This window comes from Caretta caretta, chromosome 19 (genome assembly GCF_965140235.1).
Source record: "Caretta caretta isolate rCarCar2 chromosome 19, rCarCar1.hap1, whole genome shotgun sequence".
In the NCBI taxonomy this organism is placed as follows: Eukaryota; Metazoa; Chordata; order Testudines; family Cheloniidae; genus Caretta; species Caretta caretta.
The window spans coordinates 3,448,543-3,476,145 of record NC_134224.1 but is presented as its reverse complement, the minus strand read 5'-3'; the positions used below and the strand labels follow the sequence as shown (position 1 = coordinate 3,476,145).

At 40.2% G+C, this 27,603-nt stretch overlaps 1 protein-coding gene across 2 annotated transcripts; it reads right to left on the bottom strand.

Annotated features, from left to right (window-relative positions):
• Positions 1-27,505, bottom strand: CLSPN (claspin). Of its 2 annotated transcripts, none has more exons than XM_048825642.2 (25): positions 27,341-27,505; positions 25,371-25,506; positions 23,172-23,641; positions 22,575-22,739; positions 22,099-22,188; positions 21,771-21,843; positions 18,724-18,832; positions 16,637-17,202; positions 15,298-15,489; positions 13,855-14,033; positions 12,438-12,640; positions 11,911-11,975; positions 11,022-11,227; positions 10,294-10,454; positions 8,769-8,995; positions 8,378-8,495; positions 6,892-6,976; positions 6,447-6,547; positions 5,728-5,892; positions 5,486-5,607; positions 3,459-3,592; positions 2,812-2,920; positions 2,058-2,140; positions 1,692-1,853; positions 1-1,353 (listed from the first exon to the last, which is right to left on the bottom strand). In XM_048825642.2, the coding sequence occupies exons 1-25, from the start codon at positions 27,350-27,352 to the stop codon at positions 1,237-1,239; spliced, it is 4,050 nt and encodes a 1,349-aa protein (XP_048681599.1). In that variant the 5' UTR covers positions 27,353-27,505; the 3' UTR covers positions 1-1,236. The 2 variants fall into 2 exon arrangements, with proteins under 2 accessions (XP_048681599.1, XP_048681600.1); XM_048825643.2 differs by having other exon boundaries at positions 11,022-11,224.
• Positions 27,506-27,603: the final 98 nt, after the last annotated feature.

The following is a 27,603-nucleotide window of genomic DNA, read 5'->3' as shown; positions in this document are numbered from 1 at the left end:
TTAAAAAAAACCCCACACATTTATTGTAAAATTGCACTCCAACAGTACCATAGTTCCTTATAAACACAATATACATTAAAATATTTTACACCACCAAACACACCAAAGTGTGCTTATGAAATTACAAAATGTACAACTCAGGATTCTTCTGTGATCAGGTCAGCATCTTGAGCATTTCAAATCAAGCCTTAGGAACATGTGGAGTCTTTGAATTAGCCTGTATGTTACAATGAATAAGTTTTAGCTTCACACATTCACAATATAGCCAGGTGCACGTTGTACACTCTTACTGGTCTTCCAAGTTTCTGTTCCTGCCTCAGACTTTAGAATAATTGGGAACAGTGGTTCTTTGCTAGTATAAAATCTTGTTTCTTCTTTCTAAAGAAGGCCTTACATTTCTGTCTGCACTACAAAGGATGAATTCTCATGGAAGATGGCACCTTGGTCCAAAACAAAGCAACAGGCAATTTAAAAAAAATAAGTCTTCATTTGTGTAAAAGAACCTCTTCACATACATGTAGACACGATATGCTGATGTGTATGTGAAGTTTGGCTGTAAAAGGTAATGGGGGGCGGGGGCGAGAAGAAGAAGAAAAGCTACACTGCTGTTCTATAAAAGAAGGGTTAACTTTATAAAAATAAAAAAAAAAGTATTTAAAATGTAAACCCTAACCTTTTGGGATATCAAGTCTGTACATGGTCAGCATTAGAGAAAGCAGTAGGTATAAAAGGAAGATAGCAATACCTTAATACTCCAATTGTAAACAGTGTATGCAAACCATTGCTATTATGGACACCACACCTCCCAATGATGCAGCCCTCGGTCCTTTATAGATCAGTTCTCCACAATACAGAGGTGGTACAGTTACCCTAAAAACAGACTACTTCACTAACAGAATTGTAGGAGGAAGTGGGACTGAGTCAAAACATTTGAGGAGTCGTACTTCAAAAGATCTGCATCCTATAGTGTAATTTCAGTAATGCTTTGGCACGAAGTATTAACTCAGTCTCTGCCCATCCAAAGCATGGACTTTTTTAGGTTTTGCTGGTTGTCCTGGAATACTGGGAAAGACCTTGTGGGGTATACAAAGACTTATCTGGCAGCACTGACACAGGTCAGAAGAATCCAGGCAAAGGAGAAACAGTTTTCCATTGGTGCTTGAAGCTAGAGATTTACAAAGCATATACTGTCACTAGCAACGAGACATGATGCAATTACTGTCCCCAAACAAACATTCAGCTCTCCAAGTATCGGAATATGCTTCGGCTCTGGTTCCCTGGTGTTGCAGAATCATCAGTCCTGGGCCGTTTGGGTGAAGGTGCTACCATCTCTGTAGGACCTCTTTTCATCACCTATAGGAAAGCATGATATATTGGCAATACAAATCTGTGATTATTCAGGACAGTTACAACAAGGTTTCTCATCACCACTGTCCAATGAGAGCACATATGCTCATCCTAATCCCAAATATTCCACTTGGTTTTCCAGTTTGTCCCCTATTTCAGGCAATGCACACAAACAGCTCTTACTACATTGTGCATGTAGTAAATTACAAGCTATAAATTACAAGGTCACATTTGAAACAAAGTGTAGCTGTCCCCATCTGCCTATCAGGATTTTGCCCCTGCACATTCTTTAACATGGCAACATATGCAAATTGACACTACTGGCATATCCCACAAATCTGTACCTGCGGTTTTGATTTCTCCTTTGCCTCTTCGCTCCTGACTGGGGAAAGCGTGTGGAAGACGAAGTTTCGTGAGTTTCGGGGAGCATTTGGATTAAGGTCTGACATGGCTGCAAGCTTCTGAAGGACAGCTTTAGGTCTGTTCAGAAGTGATCCATTCTTTAGCTGAAGACAACCAATGAATTTTACATTAACACATTGCATGAATAATTTTAATACACTACAGTTCCTTAGAGACAACCACACTGCACCCACGCTCCCCAAAACCCTTCTATATCTGGTCAGTCATCAGTTATCTATAGTTTTAAATGCATTCTGTAGATGCAACATGAAAATACACATCCAAGTTCATGCCATGCAGGTACCAACCTGAAGGTCACTGGTAGGTCTGAATGTTTCAAAGGGATTTCTTGGTAGTGATTTTGTTTCCTGTATAGCTGCTACAGGGTTGGCTGTGGGGGGAGGAAAAACACAGAAAATAAATTTAATTCTGGAGTATCATTAGAAAAAAAACCTTTTTGTACCAGACAGAAACACTCACAAAGGACAGCAATCCTCTTTCAAGAAATGCTGCAGTCAGTTTTAAACTGACCACCACCACCAACGGCAATGAAGTCTTTATCACTGGCAGGGAACTTGTTTATTTCTGAAGTAGCTATGCAGTCTCAGAATCACATTTTTGCCATGTGCAAGTTAAAAATTGACTAGATTATTTGATTTAAACCACATTGTGCAATTTTTCCTTAAGCAGCTTGGCCTCTTGGAAGTGGTGTGCTCTGCTGACTGTCACAATACTCAAAGTCTTTATGAGGCAGGGACCAAAAGAGGAAGACGACAGAGCACAGGGACATACTGCCACACTAACTTTTTAAAAAAAAAATTAATGGAAAAGAAATATTTTAGCAAAGAAAAATGTTTGTTGGCCATCAAGGTTGCAGCTACATCTCTTAGTGCCAGACAAGTCAAAGCTCTAACGAACTTGGAGCCCATCCTGCACTGGCATGGGGGGGAATGAGTGGAGATCTCTAGTCTAAAAGCAACTTTCACTAGTGCTTGGAACTGTCAGTAGCTAGTCAAGGTTTTCTTTCTTCTTGGATGCCACTTCAGTGTGAAGCAAACTTACCTTTCTTCTGCAAGGACTTAGCAGTCACCTTCTTTGCTAGTTTCATGAACTGACTATTTTCACCAATTTCTTCTTCCTCCTCCTCCCCTTCATTTTTTCCTTTCTCTGTCTGATAAAAATAGATGTTTTTTAGACTGCTAATTCATAAATAAACAATGGACATTTCATTCAGCGACTTGAACATACTAACTCTCTTTACTACATCAGTTTTAGGATACAAGGCCAATATAAAACCAGCATTTAAAGTTTCCTGCAGTTTTTCAGGTCATTCATCAGCATCTTTTTATCTATTACAACAGTCGAAGCTTCAAGATACCAACTAGATTTCATTCCTCAGACCTTACGTTAATTAAAGCAACTTGACCTGGAAATTTATAGGCCATGGAATTAGGATTCTGGAGCAGGAAACAGGATTTCTGGCTCTGCCACGAACTCAGGGCATGACCTCAAGACGGGGAAACTGCTTGCCAAGATCACAGGAGGGAAAGCAAAAGGTGCTATACAAGGGAGAAGTGAAAACTATAATTGATATGGTTTTTAACTAACAGGATCAATAAAACCGAGAGCTCTGCCAACAGTCTATCATACTTTGTTAATGGTGTACAGAAGTATTAAGCAGTCAGCCTTTCTGCAGATTAACACAATACCTGCTCACGGAGCCACTGCTCTCGTTCAAATCGCTCCTTTCTCCATTTTGTCTCTGTCTCATCAAGCTGTTCTTCATTCTCATCATCATCATCATCGGAGTCTCTGAGAAATAAGTCCATCTGGGAAGCATCATCTAGAAAAGAAGAGACAGTTAGTTCTCCCAATCATAAAGAGGCATGAGGAATGAAGATGAACTTTCCTGTCCACTAAAAAGAAACCTATACTTCCAAAAAGGTTCCACAAAGTACACAGGTTTTGTTTAAGAATGTAGTAAGTGGACACACAGAATTTAGGTCTCTCCCCACTGGAGATCAGTAAGAATTTCAGAAACAATAAAGACAAAAAAAACCAAAAACACAAAAAAATCCAACCCACACACGCAAGTTATTAGAACTAGTTAAGCTGCAACGAAATCCTTTCTGCCCGGAATTCTCTTCTCCTAAACAACTCCTGGCAATGGATCTCTGAAGTGAATTACATGCAGAATGCTTCCTCTTATTTAAATGGATGACACAGATGGAACCAAAGCATTTAGCAAAACAGTGATGAAATATCCAGTGGAAATGTTTCCTGTAAGGCGTTTTAGAAAGCATCATTCAACAAGATTAACAGCTTTAAACAATGTAAAGAACTAAAGCAGGGTACTTCAGCAACACAAATTTTGTCTGCAGAATGCTCATGTACATGTAAGCCACATTCTTGTTTAAACATACAAGATAATGTTCATTTACTCTTGGCTACTAAATTAAGATTACCATACATTTACAGTTGCCACAGTCTACTGCTTATTCCTTACTGACATCAAAATTAGCAGAAACATTCCCTGTGCACACAGTTTGTATACACTGCACATAATGGTACAGGCTGGAGACTGACTTATGAATAAACAAGTCTTGTACCAGAGGCACAGTCGTTACACAAGAGATCTTGCCCCAGCAAATTAAGCGTGCTATGCTGTACCCAGGAATAAACCCTAAAACCAAGCCATCAAGAACAATTTGAGTATTGCTCGTTTCTACAGGAAATATACAATCAGAATGTCTGTAGGATTCTCTTTTGCCCAACTAACCATTCCTCCTGCTCCCAAGCAAATGGGCAATGGCTGTCAATACTAAGAGTCTGTTTAATAGGTTTGTGCCAAAATGCAGAGATAACAGGGATGTTTCAGAACAGAGTAGAAGAGTTACAAAATCCAGCAAGAGGCAGTGAATTCTTCACTTCACATCTGGAAAAAAAAAGTAAGTGACTCCTTAAAGGAAAGCTACTGGGGAAAAATATAGACTGTATCTTGTCACAATAGTATTGTCCTAGGGGAGTCCAGAACAGCAACATATGAAGTCTTGCAAAAAATATAAACTATTTGTGTGTAACAAACTGGATCTGTTGTATCCCCCTCTAGTGGCTACACATATAGAGTAAGAACCTTCTGCTGACAAAAAGTGATTGGAGATGCTCCTATACCTCCTCAAGTGGTAGTGGCCTGTGCTGAAAGTTCCAGGTTCAAGTCCTGCAGACAACCTATAATGGGGATCATTATATACACCTTAACTAAAAGATTCAAAAGTCATGCCCATCAGCTTTCTGTTTACTTTTTCCTGGACTTAGTCTGCAGAAGAGCAATAGACAGCATCTATATTCTATTTTAGTTAGATGGTGGGACTTAAAACCACTTAAGACTGAGAGAATCTTTTAACAGTTACTATTTTTTTTTAAAGTTAAAGTTATTGATTCCCCAGGAGTGTTCTGTTTTGACTAGCATGTGATCCAAAAATGGCTTTAAATGGTTTCTTCAGACTTTTCAAGCCAAGGTTCTACTGTGGTCTGAAACCAGGCAAGAGAAGTCCAAGCAAGTCCCCCACTCCCAGTTACAAACAATATGTGTGTATTAAAACAATAAAACTAGGGATCAGTAGATCTTACAACCGTAAGCCTCATATTAAAGTACTTGCTAAAGCATTTTCCTCCCCTGATCTCCCACACTGTATTTTTTGCTCTACAATAGGAGATTAATATGCCAACATTATACCTATGTTTTTCCATTTGAATTTTCTCATTCTCCCAGGACCATCACTGTGCAGGTCTCCATCAGCAAGGTATCTTTCTTGGTACAAGCGTAACTGACGCTTGTCATCATCAAGCATCGCCTTCCTAATGTTATTGTCCAAAGGAGAGAAGCCTAGGTTAGTTTTGCAATTGCAGATTATAACCAATTATAACTTTAGATATGCATTTGCTGTACTGTATAAGTATACTAGGATTGCTACTGACATGTGTATTTTGTTAATTTGATCCTGTAGTTCCACTTCAGGAGGGAGTTCTTCATCAAGAATCTCTTCTTCATATTCATCCAGCTCTTCACCATCATATTCATCCTCACTTCCTACTTCACTCCCAGACAGCTCTGCCTCATCTTCCAAGAAATCCTGCAGTTTTCTAGAAGAGAGTTTCCAAACGAGTTAAAGTTAGAACGTTTAGCTGCATCGCGTGAATCTTTGAAAGCAAGAGCGAAGTCTTTCTGGAACTACTATGTATGCTAAATTAGAGATGCTATTATTCAGTTTCAATTTGATTAAGTTATTCAAGTTTAAGAGCATATGAACGTATGGAAAGTCTGCCAGTTTACTTCACCTCGGTCCTGCAGTGCCCACTATTATTCTAGTTCTGAGCTTTCTTGCCAGTTGACCATCTGGCAAGATGACAACTGCCTTCTAAGAAAAAAAAAAAACCAAAGATCATTTCACTTGCAAAATGCGTACTACAGCACTCACGGAAAGAGCTTAAGTCACAAGCAATATTAAGAGAAGTACTATTTCATCAAAAACAAAAAAAAGTCATTGTTACTTTTATCCTGATCTCTTGCTTTTTATATTTAAAGATTACTAGCTCCTGAAAAGCTCTTTCAACTCTGACTCTTAACTAAAAACTAAATTTCTAGTGACGTGGTTCTGCTTTTCTCACAGGACAGAAAGGGAGAAAGATTTACTCACAATTTTTTCTTTAAGCCCTGTCTTTGTCTCAATAGCTCCTCTTCATCATCACTAACTTCTGCTTCATCTTCGCTTCTCTCATCTCCTTCACTTTTTTCATCCTATCAGTCAACAAGGAACAGTTTTCAGAAATTCCTAAGACATTCCGTAGAGCGTTTACTCCCTATAACTGCAACTGCCTCTGTTTTTCAATGGCTAAAAACAAAAACAGACTAAAACCTCCTGGATTTTTCTCAAAATGCCCACAAAACCAAGATATTTTACCTAGTACATCAGAATTCTAAATCATCACTTCTTACACTGACCCAAATACTGCTCTTCAGCGGTTTCAGCAATCTATGCTGGAAGTTTAGATCTGTGCACAAATGAACAGATAACTGAGAAAATAACCTGAATGCTTACAGGCAGAGCTCTGAAGTTATCACTGCATTCCGTCAATACTCACCTCCTCACTATCAAAGGCATGGTCATCTGTTACGAGCTGAAAATTGCCAAATTCTTCCTCCTGCTCCTCATCATCTTCCCCTTCCCTATAAAAATCAAACCACATCACACACTTACAGTTGATCTCCAGCAATGGATATGAAATGGATTGAAACAGGGTTTTAACTGCTGGATGAGCTAGTGACAAGCAATTATCCATGATAGCATCTGAAACATTGCAGTCTCCCAACACTGAGTAGCATGGAGCTTTAGGTGCTTAATTCCCCATTAGCATTAGTGTGAGTAACGTTGGCAAGTCATTATCTTTTGTGTTAGTTTCCCCTTCAGTAAAATGGAATGCCTCTTGGGAGTATGTTTGGCACTCTTTAAACAATAACATCCTTGTTAAGTGCATGTAAATCAGTCCAATTTTAATAAGGAAGAAAACGAAGGTGCAGAAGATAAATGACTTGCCCACAGTTCCTGCATTCAGCTGCAGAACTAGGAACACAAGCCGAGAAGTTCCCAATCCTGTGCTTTGATTTGATCAAAATTTTCTTCCCACTTTCCACCTCCACCATCAATAGCAGTAGAGACTCTTTTTCCTCACAATGGACATCAGGAACGACAATGCCTTAGGAGCCTCTCAACTCTCACGTATCACTGGTCAAAGAAAGAACTGTTGAGCATGTTGTCAATAGCTACCGGTGTGGTGCTCTGCTCTTATTCGATGATGGTAACAGCCGGCTGCGTGCATGTTCCCTCTGTGTGCTGCCCCGACTCTGCACAGATAGCTAACACAGCAGACCCCGAGAGAACCCCCAAAACCCACAGACTCGAGTAAGGTACAAAGGAACCTGAGCCAGGTTTATTGTCAAACGAAGCACAGTGATAGTTCCCTATAGACTCTACAGGTCATACTACGAATTTGTGCTTCCTGGCAATGGACACAGCTCAGTCACTGGCAGGACACTCTGCTGCCCTCTAGGCTGGGCAAATATGCGCGCTCCTGGACCTACTTTTATACAGTTGCAGAACAGATTACTCATCATACTTCAAACGAATCTATCCATCACGTTGTCCTTTTGACCCTGTCTTTAAGATGCACCTGCCTGTTCCTTGTTATGTCTGTGGAGCGTTCTGATGCCGTCTTGGTGCAAGTTCCTCTCATTAGCACTTGTGTGTGTGTGCACATGCTTCTAACAACCTTTTTTTGCCAACTTCTGTGAGTGGGACCTGCCTCTGGCTCACAGCCCAGCTTTGCTTAAAACTGCCTGGAAGTACTTTGGTTCAGGCTTCAGGCCTCAGACTGGGCCTCTGATACAAGAGTTTATGTTTGAGGGCCTCCTCTTACTACAAAGCATTGAGATACTCAACTCCTTCACCTCCAAGGCAAACCACGTTTGTGTCAATAGCATTTTAAACTCCTGTTGAGCCAGAGGGAGACACATCAGAAGTGCAGTCAGACCATGATCGCCATGCAGAACGAGAACTCCTGTAATGCTGACCTGTCAGTTGGGAAGGACCCTGAACAAAGAGCTAGTGCTTCTGCCATTGGATCATCTGCGTCACTCTCTTTTTCTGGCTTAGAGGATGATGCTGAAGATGCCCAGGTTGGAGATGTTGCTACAGAAAGAAACCAACAGAGAAATCATTACACAGCTTCCCTTTTGCCTTTGGAACCTCATTGAATGTCTTGGAAAGGATCGTCAACATATGCCTAGAACAATTCCAAACAGTTAAAGCACTCTAAACTCTTAGGGTTCCAAGTACACTATTACAATTCCTTAGGCGTGGCCAGCACTGAACAATTAGTTAGTACAAGACTTTTTTTTAAAACTCAGATTTGCCCCCAAAAGTCACAAATCAAGGTCACTGGGAACAGAACTCGGGACTTACTTGGAGAGATGAATTTCCCTGAACAGAGATTGAGCAGTTCTTCCATGTTTTGTTTTTTGCCAGTATTAGCATTCGGCATGTGCTCAGTCTGACTGTTGAACTGCCCAGAACACAAGTCCAACAACTCATCCATGTTGGCATCCATTGCATTTTCATCCATACTAGCCAGAGACAGCCGATGCTTTGAGGACTGGTACTTATTCCTGTGGTGTCCAACATTCAAGAACCTGAAAGTAAATTTTATTTAGAGCAGGGGTTTCAAACATGCGGCCTGCGGAGTTATTTCCTGCGGCCTGCCGTAGCTCCCCTCACCCCCCGACCCCCCTCAAGCATGCCGCATCCCCGCTTCTCTGCCTACCTCCCAGCGCTTCCCACTGCCAAACAGCTGTTTGGCAGCACTTAGGACTTTCCAGGGGGAGTGGGGGAAGGAGTGGGGACACGGCATGCACAGGGGAGGAGGCGGAGAAGAGGCGGGGCAGGGATGGGAAGAGGCGGGGCAGTGGTGGGGCCAGGGGCAGAGGTGAGGGACTTTTGTTATCTTTGTATGAAAAGATGTCAGTGATGTGGCCCTCGGGTTAATGTACTAGTCCTCATGTGGCCCTCATGGTGATTTGAGTTTGGAGATCCCGGATTTAGAAATTGGCAACTACAGTTTAAATAACCACCACATATTGGAGAATTTTGCCTTTCCACCTGTTCGGAGGACTTGTCTAGAGAGACAAAGCAGAACTCTCAAAAGAGTCTTAAACACTCAGTTATAGCAATACTAAGCATGACATTGTGGGAGTTCCATGTTTGTCTCTCATTGATTCTAGATCAGCTTTCCTTGATTTAAGTGGGTAGATGGCTTCTCTAACTGCCAGTCTTTCAAACTCAATCTGGAATAAGAGGATCCAGTTGTGTTTTCCAACTCACACTGCCAGTAGCAATGGTTCTGCCAATGCAGTTTGGATGTTCTGGTGATGTATGATGCGGAATAAAATCCACCTTGCTCTGCCAAAGCTGCAATGGCTCTGCATTGGCTAGCAAGAGTAAAATGCATTCAAATATGTTTAGTCAGTAAAGTTAACAGAGGTCAACAGATCAGCTGATTAAGAAGGTTTTAGTTATTACATGGTTTTCTGATCTTAACCACTGTTTCAGCGAATGAATACTGTACTGAAACCCAGAAGATAAAAAACTAAATTAAAATCTAGACCTACTTCAGATTTGTGGAGGGCTTTTTAAAGAGGGATTAAAAAAAAAAACTGCAAAAGACCAACTAAAAATTTGTGAGGGACAGACACATGCATTGGCACCTTCGGGATTCAATATACTAGCCACTCCAGTTTCCAACACTAAGAAAGAGGTTATCATTGGGCCAATCACACTGTGTAAAGCCAGCATAACAAAAAAGACCAACAGAGCCATTTAAATGGCGTGCCTTTTCATGTAGCCTAAAGGAGTAAGAACCTCACAAAAATCTGTGCTACTGCTGTTAACACACACAGAATGCCACTCAGAAAGATGAATATCAGTAACCTACCCATCTGCATCAAGCAGTTGGCTCTGAGTATCATCTTCCAGAGAAAACTGAAACTGAGACTCTCCTGCTCCTGGAAATAAACTCTTGGGCTCAGGAGAGGCGTTGTACAGATCCTGGGAATCCTCTATGGGAAGAGAGGGCTCAGACATCTTTCCTGAACTCTAGTCGGGGAAAAAATTAAAATAAATTAACAAGATCTGATAATGAACTAGAATATAAACACTTAATCTTTTCACAGTCCTACAAGTTGGCATCAAAAATGTTAATGGTTGTGCCATTTTAAACAGATGAAAATACTGAAGAAGAAGAAGAAGGTGGTTAACAAGTATTCATGACTGTCCTGCTACCCAGTTAAAAATGCACTAGTGTGAGATGTTGTATAGGCCATGGGAATATTTTTATATAGTTCATAAAAAGTTATCAAAAACAGATTACTCAGCAATGGGTTTCCTCCAATACTTTTTGAATTTTTAGAATTTGGATTTGTGTATTTAATACATCACCCTGATTTGTTCCAATAGATACATACAGTATTTAAAAAATTCGTATCAGCCAAGACAGAGATTCTGCATTGATTAAATCCCAATTAACCACAGAGGGGAAACTGGCTACCTTCTACGCTTACATTCTTGATTAAAAGGAAACTTGGCTTTGGCCTTAAGTCACAGAACATATGAAGTTGTTAGGGGAGTGCAATGAAGGTAGAAGAGGTCAGGGAGGAGTCTTACCTTGGAAGCAGAGCTGATAAAGCTTGCTTTGAACAAAGCTGGAGACGAAGACCTGAAACCTCCTACTGCAGATAGAAAATTGGCCCCACGTGCCATCTGTTTGTTACAAGGCTGGTATGATGGAATCATGGAGCCAATCAACTCAAAGCTGCTGTTGTGGCTGTTCTCTTTTGCTGAAGTTGGCAGTGAAAATGAATCGTCATCTTCTAAGGAAGAAAGCAGCTATTTTAGATGAGTTTTAGGAATGCCTCTGTACTAGGACAGGTTTCAGAGTAGCAGCTGTGTTAGTCTGTATCTGCAAAAAGAAAAGGAGGACTTGTGGCACCTTAGAGACTAACCAATTTATTTGAGCATAAGCTTTCGTGAGCTACAGCTACATCGGTGCATCCAATGAAGTGAGCAGTAGCTCACGAAAGCTTATGCTCAAATAAATTTGTTAGTCTCTAAGGTGCCACAAGTCCTCCTTTTCTTTCTGTACTATGCGTGCAGACAAACCAAGAAATGTGAAGAGTTACATTGGCTCCATCAGCAAGAGTCACATGCCTCAATAATTCACAATGAATTGGCATCAGCAGTTCCCCTAAAATACCTAATCAAATGACATTTTACCATTGAAATCCAACCCACATCCTGAATATTTTGGCTTACAATTTGATGCAAGAAGTTTTGATTAGGAGTCCTACTCCAGTCCTCACCACAAAGAGGGACCCTGTGGTTTTTTAAGTTCTTAGTAAAAGTAGCAAAGCAACATTTCACAGCCCCAGTGCAAACATGTGATAGGAGAGACACACCAATGGTAACCTAGATACAGAAATGTGCAAATCACTTATGTGCCAGAACTGAAAATCCCAAGGAAAAATACTTGCTTTAAACAGCAGTTTCACTTTACCTAACTTGCTAGGTCTTTTGCCTGGAGCTTCCTCCAACTCAGCTTTTTCATCAGGAAGAGAGTATCTGCAATTAATGACAAAAACAAACCAAAAAAAGTATTTTGACCACATTTTGTTTTGTGTGCATTAACTCTCAGGTCTGGTCTTTTATAGACAAGGTAACGCATGTGGAATGCACTGAGACAAGCTGAGTAAGGCAATATCTTTTATTGGACCAACGTCTCTTGGTGAGAGAGAAGCTTTTGAGCCTACAGAGCTCTTCTTCAGGTCTGGGAAACTAACTCGAATCATCACTGCTATCACAGTGTCACTGTCACACGCAAACTATTATTTTTACATGTGACTATTGCAATAAAAACACTCCTAAAAATTACCACAAATGGGGAGACAGACAGCAGGCATCCTTATATTTAAAACACACACATGAATTCACTAGTTCTCAAATCAAAATGTCTCATGTGTATGTTAATCAAATTAAAACATAGTTGGGGCTGGGCTCACCATTTCTAAAGACCGGTTTATTTACCCCATTTTGGAGGAGTTGTCCTTAAACAGCATCAATGTAGACTCCGTTGAGGAAGGTTTGGGAACAGAGTCACAATGCACAGACTTGTCCACCCTTTCCTCATCAACTGATTCTTTGTCAGTTTCTTTATCGCCATCTTCAATACCCTTCTCTTCCAGCTCCTCATCATCTTCCTCAGCCTCACCAAGAAGGAACTCTACAGTCTAAAAAACCCAACACATATCCATGTAATGAGACAGCAGGAATTATTATTTTGACCATCTACTTAAACTGCATACTTTTATATGGCCAGTTCTAACATGGAATTATTGAGGGGAGAATTGAAGGATGTTTCCAACTCCTGGACTTCTCTACTCCAATGCCTGCTCTGAAGGGGCTTAGAATAACCAAGTCATTTTGACCCCTTAATTACTGTTTGAAAAAGAATGTCTAGCCTCCAAGTCTGACATTACTGCATCTCCGAGATCAGCCAAGGGATCTCACTTAAGTCTTCATCCATCCTGTTGGAATCAAACTTCTTGCAGCCAGAAGCTGAAAATACTGGCATCACTCAAAATGGAACAATTTTAAAAAATATATATATAGGCTTTTTGTTTACTTGGCTAGGTGAGACAGTTGGATGGGCTTCACCTGTGTGAAGGATCAGATATTGGCCAACCCTGGAGGTAGCATACCTAAACTGAGAGGGGACTTATTTGAACTCGTATGGCAAAACGAACGAACATTTACTCTAAGCAGAAAAAAGGTTTAAGTTGCTAAGACAGTCAGTCAATCAGCTACTAAAATGCTGTAATAATTTTAAAAGTTTCTGACTATTCATATATTTCAAGTGTTTTAGCTCAGCCTGAACTAGCATATGGACTGGTAAAGATCACTTAATAACCCGATGCTAGTGCAGTGGTCTCCTTTTCAGGGTCATGTCCCCGCTTACCCTCGTCTGTGCCCCCCACTCCACCCTCCCCAGCCAAGGCCGGGAGCAGGGCCGTGGCTGGGAGGGAGGGGAGGCAGACGGGGTTAAGGGGTAGAGGCTGGGGTAGGAACGGAGCCCCAGCCAGGGGCGCAGGGCTGCCAACTGGGGCCGCCAACTGGGGCCAGGAGCAGAGCTGGGTGGCGCTCCCTCCCCACCCCCCCGAACGGTCCTCGGCACACAGTTTGGGGACCTCTATGCTAGTGTCACTGAACAGTCAGGAAGAAACTGGTATTAAAAAAAGATCGATTGGATACTGGTCTGTGAGCACATGGAATCTTCAACATTCTAATTACAGTATTTTTTAGTGTCAAAGAATGGTCTCCATTTGGCAAATTGTGCAATATAAATATTGCACAAAACTCTAATTTATCTCATTTCCCTGTTAACTATGAGGAGTCAGCCGACATTAGATATTGACAAAGTTATGTAAAAATGTTGTGTATAGACCTCCGGGTTGCACTCCTCTTCCTCAGACTCGTCTGTCATTTCTTCCTCCTCTTCTTCCTCCTCCTCAAACATGTCCTCATTATCCAGTTTAAGCAGTGCTTGCCGCTTCTGGCGTTCCTCAATCCTGCGGAGTTTCATGGCCTCCTGTAGTTTAGCCTTCAGCACTTGTAGCTTTTCACCTGGACAGAAATGAAAATATTAGATACATTACAATGAAGCCTCAAGCAGACAATTTAATGTAACTACACACACAGAAAGAAGATTAAAGGCATTTGTGCTTTTTTTTTTTTTTTTTTAAATAAAGGTTTTCTGACTTGATCTGCTGATTGTTTAGGCTAAGAGATGTAGCTCTTCTAAACACCATTTAGAGAGGTAACACAACTTCATGAATTATCAGGAAGATTCCTCATTATCAACAAATGCCACTGGCACAGTCCCATGAGCTAGCAAAGGGTTCTTCTTTCCCTTGCTTCCTATCGAAGCAGTGACTTCCAGTTGCCCTGGGCAAATGAAATACTTCACCAACAGCTAGAAAGCATGCATGTCGTAGAACAAGCCAAATTACCTACCTCTAACATTTAAATATTATAGGTGATTCAGATTAAGTTTCCTATATATTTATCATTTTCAATACATGCAAATAAAATGATCCGATACACAAACAGCCTGTATTAAGAATTGCAACAGGGATGAAAGTGCTATTAATTATGAATACCACAAGAGGGTTAATCTACAGATTTTATGTAGATGATTGATGTACTGTAGATATTAAGGATAAATATGTTTTATATGAAATTGTGGGGCAGGGGGGAGAGAGATTCCAGAGGGCAAATGGCTAAATTATGGCACAGGGCAACATCCTCTTTAATAGCTAACACAGTTCAAGAGTTACCTTTTCAAGTTTCTAACATACTAACCTGGTTAGAAACAATATAGCTAACTGGAACAATGCCTGTTAAATTATGTAAGCAGTAACTCTCATTTGTATTTTAGATTTTTTGGGGGGGAGTGGGGGAGGGAATATGGTTGCAATTGCAAAGAGAATCACAGATTAAACGCCCTTATGTTCTATTGACCATGATCAACCAGTTAGAGAATCTGAGTGTTTTTCTTCACAATTACTTTATCGATTGATTGCAGCTCATTGTGACACTGAAGCAAGCATGTAGTTTTAATTGTCAATGTGTTCAGCACTTTGCATGAAACATCCTAAGACGATTCTTGCCCAGGGAAGCTTATAATCAACCAGGCAGACGCAGGTGAAACAAGATGACCTAGAGAACATACTGAATTATCTTATACTTGTATTTTGGTGAAAGTAAACTCCAGTTGAAGCCTGGGCTTCCAGTAAAGATGTAGGATATTAGATGTTATAGAAGAGTCTTAGCAAGAAAATATACTTGTTTTCCAATTCAACAGCTATGACCCTCACCCCAAACATACCTGGCTTTGCATGGACTGTATCATCTAGATTTTCTGCAGCCAAAGACACCGGCACCACAGCTGCTTTTAGCTCCTCTTTTCCCTCAGCAGTGGTCTCTCTACGAATGATGCTCAAGTTCACAGTCCGTTCCGTTTTTGACTTGGCTGTGTGAAGTGTATGCTTCAAGAAACGCGCTTTCAGAGCTTCCAGTTCTTAAAAAAATATATATATATATATTTAAGGTCAGAAGAAAAATTCCTGCTAAAATCAAGTTAATTTGAGGCAACAAAAAAAAAATAAAATAAAAAGTGCCTGAATTTTTTTTAATACATACAGGTGTAACATACGTTTCTAGAGTAAGTAAGTTTTAAGCACTTCAGCATCCAATGTGTAAGAGGGGTCAACATTATTTGATTTGAAAAACAACAACATTAACAACAGTGGCCCATCTCTGGATAACTTTGCTCAACCAGGCACTTAGAATGGCTTACTTTAATATTTGGGCACATGATCAAATGCCAGTTGAAAACCTTAAAAAAAAACCCACAACTAATTATTCACTGGAGAGTTGGATATCAACATTCCATTTCATTAACAGACCCTTCCCCCATATGATCAGACTGACATATATATTTAAATCCAGGTTGATAGTGGAGGAGTCATTTCATGGCACAGACCATGTTTCTGTGTAATTTAAAGAACAGACTGAATGCTATCAATAAATGTATGTAGGTATAAATGGAAACTTACTAGAATTATATTATAGGACCTCAAAGTCTAATGCAAACTTAAACTGATATGGAACCACCTATCCACACTGAAACAGCTGAAATTTTCAAACATGGGTGCCTAAAGCTAGACACCTATATCCTTAGAGTGCTAAATAAGAGTGTGACCTGATTTTCATTTGCTGTGCAGCATGACTTCTAATGAGATAATCAGAAAGTACTCATGCTCATCATCATCTCTGAAAGTCAGGTTTCTTATTCAGATACCTGAATAAAAAGATTTAAAGGCCTAATTTTAGGCAGCCCAAGTTGAAAAAGTTGTCCTTCCTGCTTAGTACAGAAAGCGAATACCACCTTATTTAACTCGAACTGCAGGGAGAATTGAACTATGCAAAACATTATTAAACTCTTCCTCTTGACAGATCCAAGAGATCTTTAACAATCACAAAGGATCAAGATTTGTTTTTAAATCTCATCTGAAAGACAGTACAGCCACCAGCATAGCCAGCACTATGCTGTGACATTAGTTCTCCTCAAAAGAAAGTTGTTCCTCAGAGTTCTCCCATCTAAGTTCTGACTTAACCCTGCTTAGCTTGTCAAATCAAGCAGATTGCAACAGGTAATATTGTACCTTTGTTTGATTCAGGTTCATCAAGGATAATAAAGGAATCACTATCAGAGCAAAGTCTTGGCTTGATGGATAGATCCACTCCCAGCTCCCGAAGTTTATCCAGTTTAGACTTCCTTACTTTTTCAGGTTGAATCCCCACCACTGGTACCACCTGTTGAACAGATTCTTCATGTTCCACCCCTATTTTTTGTGACTGGTCCTCTCTTTGTACATAGGCACATTCTTCAGATGCCAAGGGAATTTCACTCTCCATTTGTTCACTGCATTCATTATTGAGTAGGCTAGTCTGCTGCTGTTCTGCTGAATTATCAGCAGTTGTGAGTCTCTCACAAATATCAGAGGCACCATCCTCTCTGTGCTTCTCAGCACAGTTTTCTATCAGGTTCTCCACTAAATCAGGGGAAGGTTTGTCCACAATGGTAATACCAGTATCCTTACTAAACCCCATTTCCAGTTCCCTAGCTTCTGGCTGATCAGCCTCTTCAGTCTGATTATTGCTGCAATTTACAGCTGAGTTCTTAGTGGCTGTAATTTCTTCATTTAGACAGGGTTGATATTTAGTGGACCTGTCAAGAACAGAAAAAGAAAGTCACCAACCAAAACATAGTACATCAGTCCTTAAAATGACTACTGTTAAATGTGAGAAAAGCCTAAATCAAACAGAGGCAACAAAACCGTGTTCTATTTATTGTCCTTGAAAAATCAGTTTTGGAGGGAGTGGGGAGAACATCATCATTCATAACTGCTGCTTATTTTAAGCCTATCCTCATTTCAAATTCCATTTTAAAAATGGAAAAAAATTAATCTGGTACATTTTTACTACAAGGAGTTACAATAGGTTCACTCTAAAGGGTGCAAAGTCAACTGATAAGTGAATTACGTTATCACAACTTGGATTAAGTTAATTCCTCAGCGATTTTGTAGCCATGTAGAGTACAATTTGTCTACACTATTTAAAACAAAAAAGAGGACCCAAGCACAAAATTTGTATCCTAATCCAAACTTTCTCTAAACTCATGATGGGAAGAGGTATGGGAGAGAGGGGGGCAACCAGGGTTATTCTGGGGTGCTCAATCAGCCCTGCTTACTTAACATATTCACTTGAAGTCAACTGTAGTAATGCAATATTGTAATTCAGATCTTAGATGCTCAGAAGCCATATCACATTACAAATACCAATTATCTAATATTACTGTACACTATAATTTTTATGCCAATGTATAATACTCTATTCAGTAACACAAATTACTAATAATTGCATTTGCATAGAACATCAGGTTAGGGTGATTCTAGGAAACAGAACAGTAAATAGCCTGACATTTGGGCATTTAAAATCTCATCCATTAATGCAAATTCATGCAGGATTCTCTGGATTTCATTTTTTTCTTTTTAATTAAAAGGAAAAAAAGTTCCCTAGCTGCACCCTGAATACTCTTTATTTCAGTGTACAACACACCTTCTAAAATAGGATTTGGTATTAAATTGAGCATGGAGTGTGGAGCAGTGGTTTGAATTTGGAGAGGAGAATGGGACACTGTCACAAGAATTTAGATGAGCATGTTCCTTTCAAATTTTACTTCTGTATAGCAAGTACAATTTAACCGAAGATTTTCATTTCACTCCCATCAGAGACTAGCTGGTAAATAAATCTATTCAGGGGAAAACAGATGTGCCCTGCTATTACATACTAGTTACTAAACTAGCAGGTTTGCCACTTAGAACAATGGTTTTCAGACTGTGATCTGTGTCCCACTGACGATCAATCAAAACCCTTGCTGCTGGTCTGTGGAGAGTTGGCTAGTCACATGGTGATACTTCTTGTTTCCAGCTGTAAAACTGCATTAAAAAGATCGTAAAAAACATAATAAAATACTTCTCTAGTATTACTTTCCTAGAGAGGCAATGACTTTAGTTGCCATAGAAGCAGTATGGGATTACCAAGGAAAGGTGGGAGGCCTATGCAGTTGCAAATAAGAAGGGAGGCTATATATTAGATAGCTTTTTCATAACATAGACCACATCAGCTTCAGGAAGATTGAGAGCCCTGATTTAGGAAAGAAAGACTATGAGATAAGCTTGGTCCTTACTTTAGCAATGCCATTGCATTTCCCTGCAATGTTGGTCGAGGTCTACGCTTGAAGAACTCATGGATGGTTTTGGTCTCAGGCATATGATACGGGAGAGACAGAGATGATTCTGCCAAAAGGGGGGAAAAAATCATTTAAATTGTACATCAAAAACAACATGTATTTTTTTAAATCCAATTGCTCTTGGGAAAAGTATTGTCCAGCTAAAATATCAGAGCAGAGATGAATAGCAGAGCTCTACTGTCATGAAGAGCAAGGACTGCAGCACGCACAGGTGCTTTCATAAGAAAGCAGATTGTACTATCAAGAACAGAATTATAAGACCAATTCTAAAATCTGTTGCAACTAAGTACCCAAGTCACACCGAGTCAGTTATATGTAGCCCAGCTATAACTTTTAAAAAAGACTCCAAGTGACTTTCCACAGCTGCGTAAAGGCAAGTTTTAAGCTCCAATCAGGAATCTTGCTTGCACCGAGAGACCATCCTTGAACAAGATTTTTGACAGAATAGTGCAGCCTATCCACTTTAGATCCTGAATACTTCAGGTTAAGCAACAACAGAATCTGGCCTCTAAGGAGTTTCTGCTGCTTTCCTAAAGATATCTTAATAGCTCTCACACACCCCCACAAGAGGAAAGGCAATTCTTAATTTAGTCCTGAATGCAGCACAGGATCTGCTCCAAGAGGTGAATATAGCTGGACCACTTGGTAATAGTGACCATAATATAATTAAATGTAAATATCCCCATGGCGGGGAAAACACCACAGCAGCCCAACACTGTAGCATTTAATTTCAGAAAGGGGGACTACACAAAAATGAGAAAGTTAGTTAAACAGAAATTAAAAAGGTACTGTGCCAAAAGTGAAATCCCTGCAAGCTGCACGGAAACTTTTTAAAGACACCATAACAGAGGCTCAACTTAAAGGTATACCCCAAATTAAAAAACATAGTAAGAAAACCAAAAAAGTGCCACTATGGCTAAACAACAAAGGAAAAGAAGTGAGACAAAAAGGCATCCTTTAAAAAGTGGAAGTTAAATCCTAGTGAGGAAAACAGAAAGGAGCATAAACTCTGGCAAATGAAGCGTAAAAATATAATTAGGAAGGCCAAAAAGGAATTTGAAGAACAGTTAACCAAAGACTCAAAAAGTTATAGCAAAATTTTTTTTAAGTACATCAGAAGCAGGAAGCCTGCTAAACAACCATTGTGGAGAAACTAAATGGATTGTTTGCATTGGTCTTCATGGCTGAGGATGTGAGGGAAATTCCCAAATCTGAGCCATTCCTTTTAGGTGACACATCTGAGGAATTGTCCCAGGTTGAGGTGTCAGAGGAAGTTTTGGAGAAAATTGATAAACTGAACAGTAATAAGTCACCAGGACTATATGGTATTCACCCAAGAGTTCTGAAGGAACTCAAATGTGAAATTGCAGAACTACTAACTGTAATCTGTAACCTATCATTTAAATCAGCTTCTGTACCAAATGACTGGAGGATAGCTAATGTGACACCAATTTTTAAAAAGGGCTCCAGAGGTGATCTCGGCAATTACAGGCTTGTAAGCCTAACTTCAGTACCAAGCAAACTGGTTGAAACTATAGTAAAGAACAAAACTGTCAGACACATAGAGAAACATAATTTGTTGGGGAAGAGTCATAGTTTTTGTAAATGGAAATCATGCCTCACCAATCTACTAAAATTCTTTGAGGGGGGTCAACAAGCAAGTGGACAAGGGGAATCCAGTGGATATAGTGCACTTAGATTTTCAGAAAGCCGTTGACAAGATCTCTCAAAGGCTCTTAAGCAAAGTAAGCTGTCATGGGATAAGAGGGAAGGTCCTCTCATGGACTGGTAACTGGTTAAAAGATAGGAAACAAAGGGTAGGAATAAATGGTCAGTTTTTAGAATGGAGAGAGGTAAATAGTGGTGTCCCCCAGGGGCCTGTACTGGGACCAGTCCTATTCAATATATTCATAAATGATCTGGAAAAAGGGATAAACAGTGAGGTGGCAAAATTTGCAGATGATACAAAACTACTCAAAATAGTTAAGTCCCAAGCATACTGCGAAGAGCTACAAAAGGATCTCACAAAACTGGGTGACTGGGCAACAAAATGGCAGATGAAATTCAGTGTTGAATAATGCAAAGTAATGCACATTGCAAAACAGAATCTCAACTATACATATAAAATGATGGGGTCTAAATTAGCTGTTCCCACTCATGAAAGATCTTGGAGTCATTGTGGATAGTTCTCTGAAAACATCCACTCAATGTGCAGCGGCAGTCAAAAAAGCAAACAGAATGTTGGGAATCATTAAGAAAAGGATAGATAAGATGACAGAAAATATCATATTGCCTCTATATAAATCCATAGTATGGCCACGTCTTGAATACTGCACGCAGATGTGGTCACCCCATCTCAAAAAAGATATATTGGAATAGGAAAAGTTTAAAAAAAGGGCAACAAAAATGATTAGGGATATGGAAGAGCTTCCATATGAGGAGAGATTAATGAGACTGGGACTTTTCAGCTTGGAAAAGAGACGACAAGGGGGGATATGATAGAGGTCTATAAAATCATAACTGATGGGGAGAAAGTAAATCAGGAAGTGTTATTTACTCCTCATAACACAAGAGCTAGGGGTCACCAAACGAAATGACTAGGCAGCAGGTTTAAAACAAACAAAAGGAAGTATGTTTTCACACAACGCACAGTCAACCTGTGGAGCTCCTTTACAAAGGATGTTGTGAAGGCCAAGACTATAACAGGGTTCAAAACAGAATTCGGTAAGTTCATGTAGGATAGGTCCATCAATGGCTATTAGCCAGGATGGGCAGGGATGGTGTTCCTAGCCTCTGTTTGCCAGAAGCTGGGAATGGGCAACAGGGCATGGATCACTTGATGATTCCCTGTTCTGGTCATTCCCTCTGGGGTACCTGGCATTGGCCATTGTCGGAAGACAAGATACTGGGCTAGCTGGACCTTTGATCTGACCCAGTATGGCTGTTCTTATGTTCACCCTTACACCAAAGAGTTTAGGTTTTACCTCTAACAAGTCGCTGGGTCTCACTATGCAGTCGTTTAATGGCTTCTTTACTTAATCTTGCTGCCTTCCGCTCCTTAAACAGAGAAAAGAAAGACCCTTGAAGCCACAGGACTGAAATGCAGAAGTGTATCTATATTACTAGTTTTCTTCTTTCAAACAGCAAGAAAACAGAAGAAAGTACAACAGTTGGAGAAGAGTTTAAAAAAACAAGACCCAAATCAAACAGAAGAAGCTACTTCGAGGAGCAACATAGAGAAGCCTTCAAATAAAGTTAGAATGAACTACTGAGATTTAAAAAGGAACAGATATGCATAATGAAATATTCCACCTTTCTTTTGGGTCCTTTTAATGTAGGTTCCTCATTCTCATCATCAAATACACATTTGTAGTCTTCACTCTCAGAAAACAGACCTTTACTCTATAATTGGTAAAAAGAAGTCTATTAAATTTCAAAACAAATGGAAGCTTTCAAGGGCAAAGAAGCTGCAACAAAATAACTTTGTACAATTATTTTCTGTGCCATCAACCTTGAAATAGGATCAGCAAACATTTTCATAAACTGATGCCAACTATTGTCCTGTTTTACTGCAACTTCGTTAAGTGCCTTTACAGCCTCTGTTGCAATACTATTTTTGGAATTTTCTGTAACAATGCTCTTCAGAGAAGGTGCTAATATCCCTTCACCTCTAGCGAGCAACGTGATAGCGGGGAGAAGCGGAAGCACCCCAGTGTCGCCAAAAGTTTGTGTTACATACTCAGGTACAATACCTTCTACAAGAATATTATAACCTTAAAGTATGTTACCTTATGTTTTTTCATTTTGTCTTTCACAGCAGCTCTTATCGATTCTAGTGACTCTTCATCTTCAAGAAGGGGATCATTTTCCTCCTCTAAATCATTCTCAAAGAGTTCTTTGTCAGCAAGAAGACACCCACTATCATTAAAATGGTATCTTTCACCACCATCCTTCTGGTAAGCATAAGGAGGAAAGAACTATATTAATTTACAAGTTTATTTCAAAATATTTGAAACATATCTTCATGATTTTAGGGTCATTAAACAAAACAAAAAAAACCAACCATCCCATCATCTCCAAAACAAAAATCTTTCAAATTCTGTAGGCCAATCATGTTGACTTTATAGCATTCCAAAATTAGATATGCTAATTTATGGAGGCAGGTTCTCTACTGATGCAATCAGCATACACAAGGAAGAATTACATAAAACCCACCAATGGCTCAGAGAAAAACCCTGTCCAGAACTTGGGGCCCCCATATGTGGATGTCCAACTTACTGTTGTGGTGTGGACTCACATATTGTGTTGGAAGCTTCGGACCACCACCAAATGCTGGAATTTAACAACTGAAAAGACCAGAAATGTTTGCAAGTAAATTTTTATACCTCCTGTTTGTGTTTCTTTTCCTTCTTCAGCTGTCTAATAGCCTGTATTTTTCTCTCTTTTTCTGTCTTCCTTCTTGATTTGCCTATCACTTTGTCTGTTTCTTTCTCAAAATCACTTTTATGTTTTTTGTATTTTTTCCGAGATTTCACCGACATCTTTATAGGTTTCCTTATTTGTGAGCCCAACTCATCCTTAGTCAATTCGGACTTCACATCTATTTCAAGGTTTTCAGGATGCAATGGGTCACCTGTGTCACTTTCATCACTGTCCCGCAGAGCTTGGCAAATCCGATGAGATTTTTTGTTCTTCGGGGCAAAAATGTTCTCATTTTCCTCCCCGTTTTCCACATCTCCATCCACAATGTCAGTCTTCTCAAGAAAAATGCTTTCTGCTTCCCCTTCACTCTCACTGTCCTGAAGCACGTTCTTGCTTTTTGATTTTTTACTCACAAAGATCTCCTCATCTGAATCTGGTGGAAATACATTACACTCTATAGCACACGTTTTTTAAAAAGATATGTTAATTGCCAAATGATCAGTTTGTGCACCATGCCAGACACTTTTCTCTGAGACATTTATTATCCCCTGAAGTCTCATGAATACCAATGGAAGTTTAGTACAGCATAGCAAATCAAATTTAATCTATGCTTTGAAAACCCATTTCCCCCACAGTAGCATAATATATGTAATTATCCACCCTTAAAGAAACTTAGAACCATCTCAAAATGACTTTTAGTGTCTTTCCTTGAGACTAAAGTATTTCTTATATATAAAAACAAACATATATAGCAAATAGTAATATACTAAGTGAATTATAATAGACACATTATGACCCCAATCTTGCAAATATTTAAACCTTAACAGGTTTTGTAAGTTTGTGTTTTATTTTTTCTTGCAACATTAAATTTCTTGTCAAGGATATGTGGGGGACCTTAACTGAGCATTTCCCGGTTTTCTATTGTTTGAGGTCAGAGTTCTGATGTTCCATATTTCAGAATGGTGCAGGGAGAAAAATGCAATGTTGTTCAGCAGAAACCTTAGCTGCACTTTAATTACGTTTTGTATGAATATTATTGAAATGCAATATTTGTTTAGCTTTTTTATATTTAAAAAAGCCTGCAGTCCAGAATGTCATAAAACTACTAATGAGCTCAGATCAAAAGGTAGTAAGTTTATAATACATATTGAAATATTTAAAATTTGAGAGTGTGGTATCAGGAAAGAACTGGTTCATCTGCTAGACATGGAACAAGTGTGCATTCAGAATCCTCTTATCCTCTCATTTACTTTTCCAACATACCAGGTACAGGAAACATCACTGAGCTTTAACTTTAATAGGAAACTATCATTAGGACAGTGTTTTCTTAAAAAGAGAAAGCTTTCCTTATAAAAAAATACCGTTACACTTCTCAACTGAGCTCTGAGCATTCTTCTTGCAGCATCAAAAAATTCAACATTTTTCAAATGGAACATCTACAGACCCACAACAGCCTTTAAAAATTTGGCCAGATTGGGTTGGTGTAAATGTAGGAGAAACATCACACGCTAAGCCATTAGAGTTAATGCTGTTAAATCTGCTTTGCTGATAAAAAAAGAAGGAAACAAGGAGTTAAGATATTCAATACCCCACTCAGCATTTCCCCTCTTCAATCCCAACTACGGCCCTTCTACCATCATCACATCTCTACCTTTACCCTGAGCAACCAAAAGGGCACTTTGAATTCAGACCAGACATATTTTTATATGTTCATGTATTTTGATTATTAATACGGTATTGGTGTGATTTTCCTACACTACATCATGCATAAGTGCTGTATGTTGTTTTGGATTGGTATGTTAGCAAGCCAAGTGGTGTCAGACTGCAAATGACTATTATGAGATATTTTCTTCTATAATATTTAGAAAAACACTTATGAATGTACAATGTATGTAGTTAGTGATTGCTCTGAAGTTGTTTTTTTAAAATGTAAAAATCTCAGAATTAAAGTCTGTATACATAGAGGAAAAATAAGCAACTTATGCAGGTTACATAGAAAAAATAATCAAGGGTAAGCAAACCAAACGTGTGACTTCTGAAGCGCAGATAGTTCAAGACCACATTCTCTCAGCCTTCTGCAAAGGAAACACCTATAAATGCAAAGTACAATACCCAATTTTTAAAACTAAAACTCAAAAGAGAGACCTGACAGTATTACAGACCTATGTCACCAAGAGATGCAGTTCCCTTGTTGGATTGACTTGGAGAGCTTGTTTCACAGCTGCCCTGTCCACTGTCAGAATCACTGTCAAAGGTTTTCTGCAAGTCAGATTTCAGATCCTCTACTTCTGAATTAAGCTAGAAACCAAAAATAATATTAATGTTAATACAGTATAAGCTGCTTAACAGAGATGACTCATTGAATTCAATTTCATCCCAATGCATCAAATTGGATTACACAAGATATATTGAAATGTTATCCCTATAACCTCTTAGGAATTCAGTTCATTCAACTGAAACATGATTATGTTGTATGCACCTTTTATTATTATATAAAGTTGATTAAATGATGAACTCATTGAACGTATCAAAGCAAAATCAAACATCGTACCCAGACACTGCTTGGTAACCACTGCCTGAGACAACACTAAAAGCCATGAGAAACTTGCAACTTTCATCTGACATATTAACACTTTTAACTTTATGTAACTTGACATAAAATAGAGCCATCCCAAATTGTGTGAGCAATTAAAATCATTCCAGGAAGGTGACAGCCCAATAGGTCATTAATTATTATTCTGTGTAATGGACAAATGTAGTGAAATCCCAGCAACTTCTGTCATCTTAACTATGTGCTGTGCTGCTGAAGACAGACCAGCTAAGCATCTCTTAGAAGGACATCCTTTTGGCATCTGACCAAAATGATGATGGAGGGATAATATGGAGCATGAGGTAAGAGTTCTTAATGTACCAAGGAAATGGGAAAAAACATGTCCTTGACAGAAAGTGCCGGGGGGGCAAGGGAAGAGCAGCCAGGGAGGAATAGCCATAGAAATAGTAATAGAGAAAGCCCTTACAGCAGGGCTGCAGACTAAATGCAGTATATGACATTTAAAAACAGATGCCATACCAATATGTGCACCCCAAATCTCATAGTTTGGGGTCTTCATTTGTACTGTGTGTGGGTCTTGTGCTCTGTGGGCACGTCTCTCATAATTAACAGGAATCTGTACTGACATAACTCAGGCATTCAATTGCCCACCCCAGGTAGTGATGGTAGAGAGAACAGTAGAGCAAGAGTGCAGGAATCTGAATGATGGTCATTTAACCAGGCTCACAGTCCTGGCAACACCATCACTCCCATCCCACCAGGAGATCAGATGCCCAGCATGGGCCAGTGTGAACAACACCTTTACGGCATACCTGGCCTGGCCAGGCCAGGTATCCCAGCATGCCTTACCCCTCACCCTGAGAGGAAAGCCAGGCCAGTGATTCTCAACCAGGGTTGCGCATACCTCTGGGGGTACGCAGAGCTCTCCCAGTGGGTACATCAATTCACCTAGGTATTTGCCTACTTTTACAACAGGCTACATAAATAGCACGCGCGAAGTCAGTACAAACTAAAATTTCATACAGACAATGACTTGTTTATACGGCTCTGTAAACGATACGCTGAAATGTAAGTAGAATACTTATATTCCAATTGATTTAGTTTCCAGTTATATGGTTTGGCTAAATGAGAAAGTCAGCAACTGTTCAGTGACCCTGTGGCGGGGACACGTTTGTATTTTTAGGTCTGATTTTGTAAGCCAGTAGTTTAAGCGAGGTGAAACTTGCGGTACACAAGGCAAATCAGACTCTGAAAGGGGGCAGCCGCTCCGACCCCTGAGCCAGGCCCCAAACACTCCCAGCATACGCTCGGGCAAGCCACTTTGCTCCGTGTGCCGCAAGGCACGCTGGGTAGTGTAGTCCTTACATGGGCGCGGTGCATGCTGGGACCCGTAGTATCCCCTGAAGCCGCCGTGCGGGGGGGTACCGCCTCCCCGGTGGCCGCAGGGCATGGCGGGAGTCGTAGTTCCCGCCAGCTGCGGGAGACCCAGTCCCCCGGGAGGGAGCGGGTGGGGTGGGAGGACGCTGCACCCCGGCATCCCCTCCCGGCGCCGGCCAGACGATGTAGGCCGGACGGGCTTACCTCAGCCGCCATGGCCCCCTGCTGTCCGGTGGCGAGCGGGACCCGCGGCGCGGCTACCCCTCAAGGTCCCCGCCCGGCTCTCTTCAGCCGCCGCCGTTAAAGCCAACGGCAAGCCAGCGCTTGAGGCCCCTTCGAGTCTTCGCGCTCTGCCTGAGCAGGCTCCGCTCCCCCACCCCACCTCGGACCAATCACAGCTCGTTCTGCCCCCCGTCACCACGCCCACTCAGCGTCCCATTGAACGACTAGCGAGCTTCGCCCGCCCT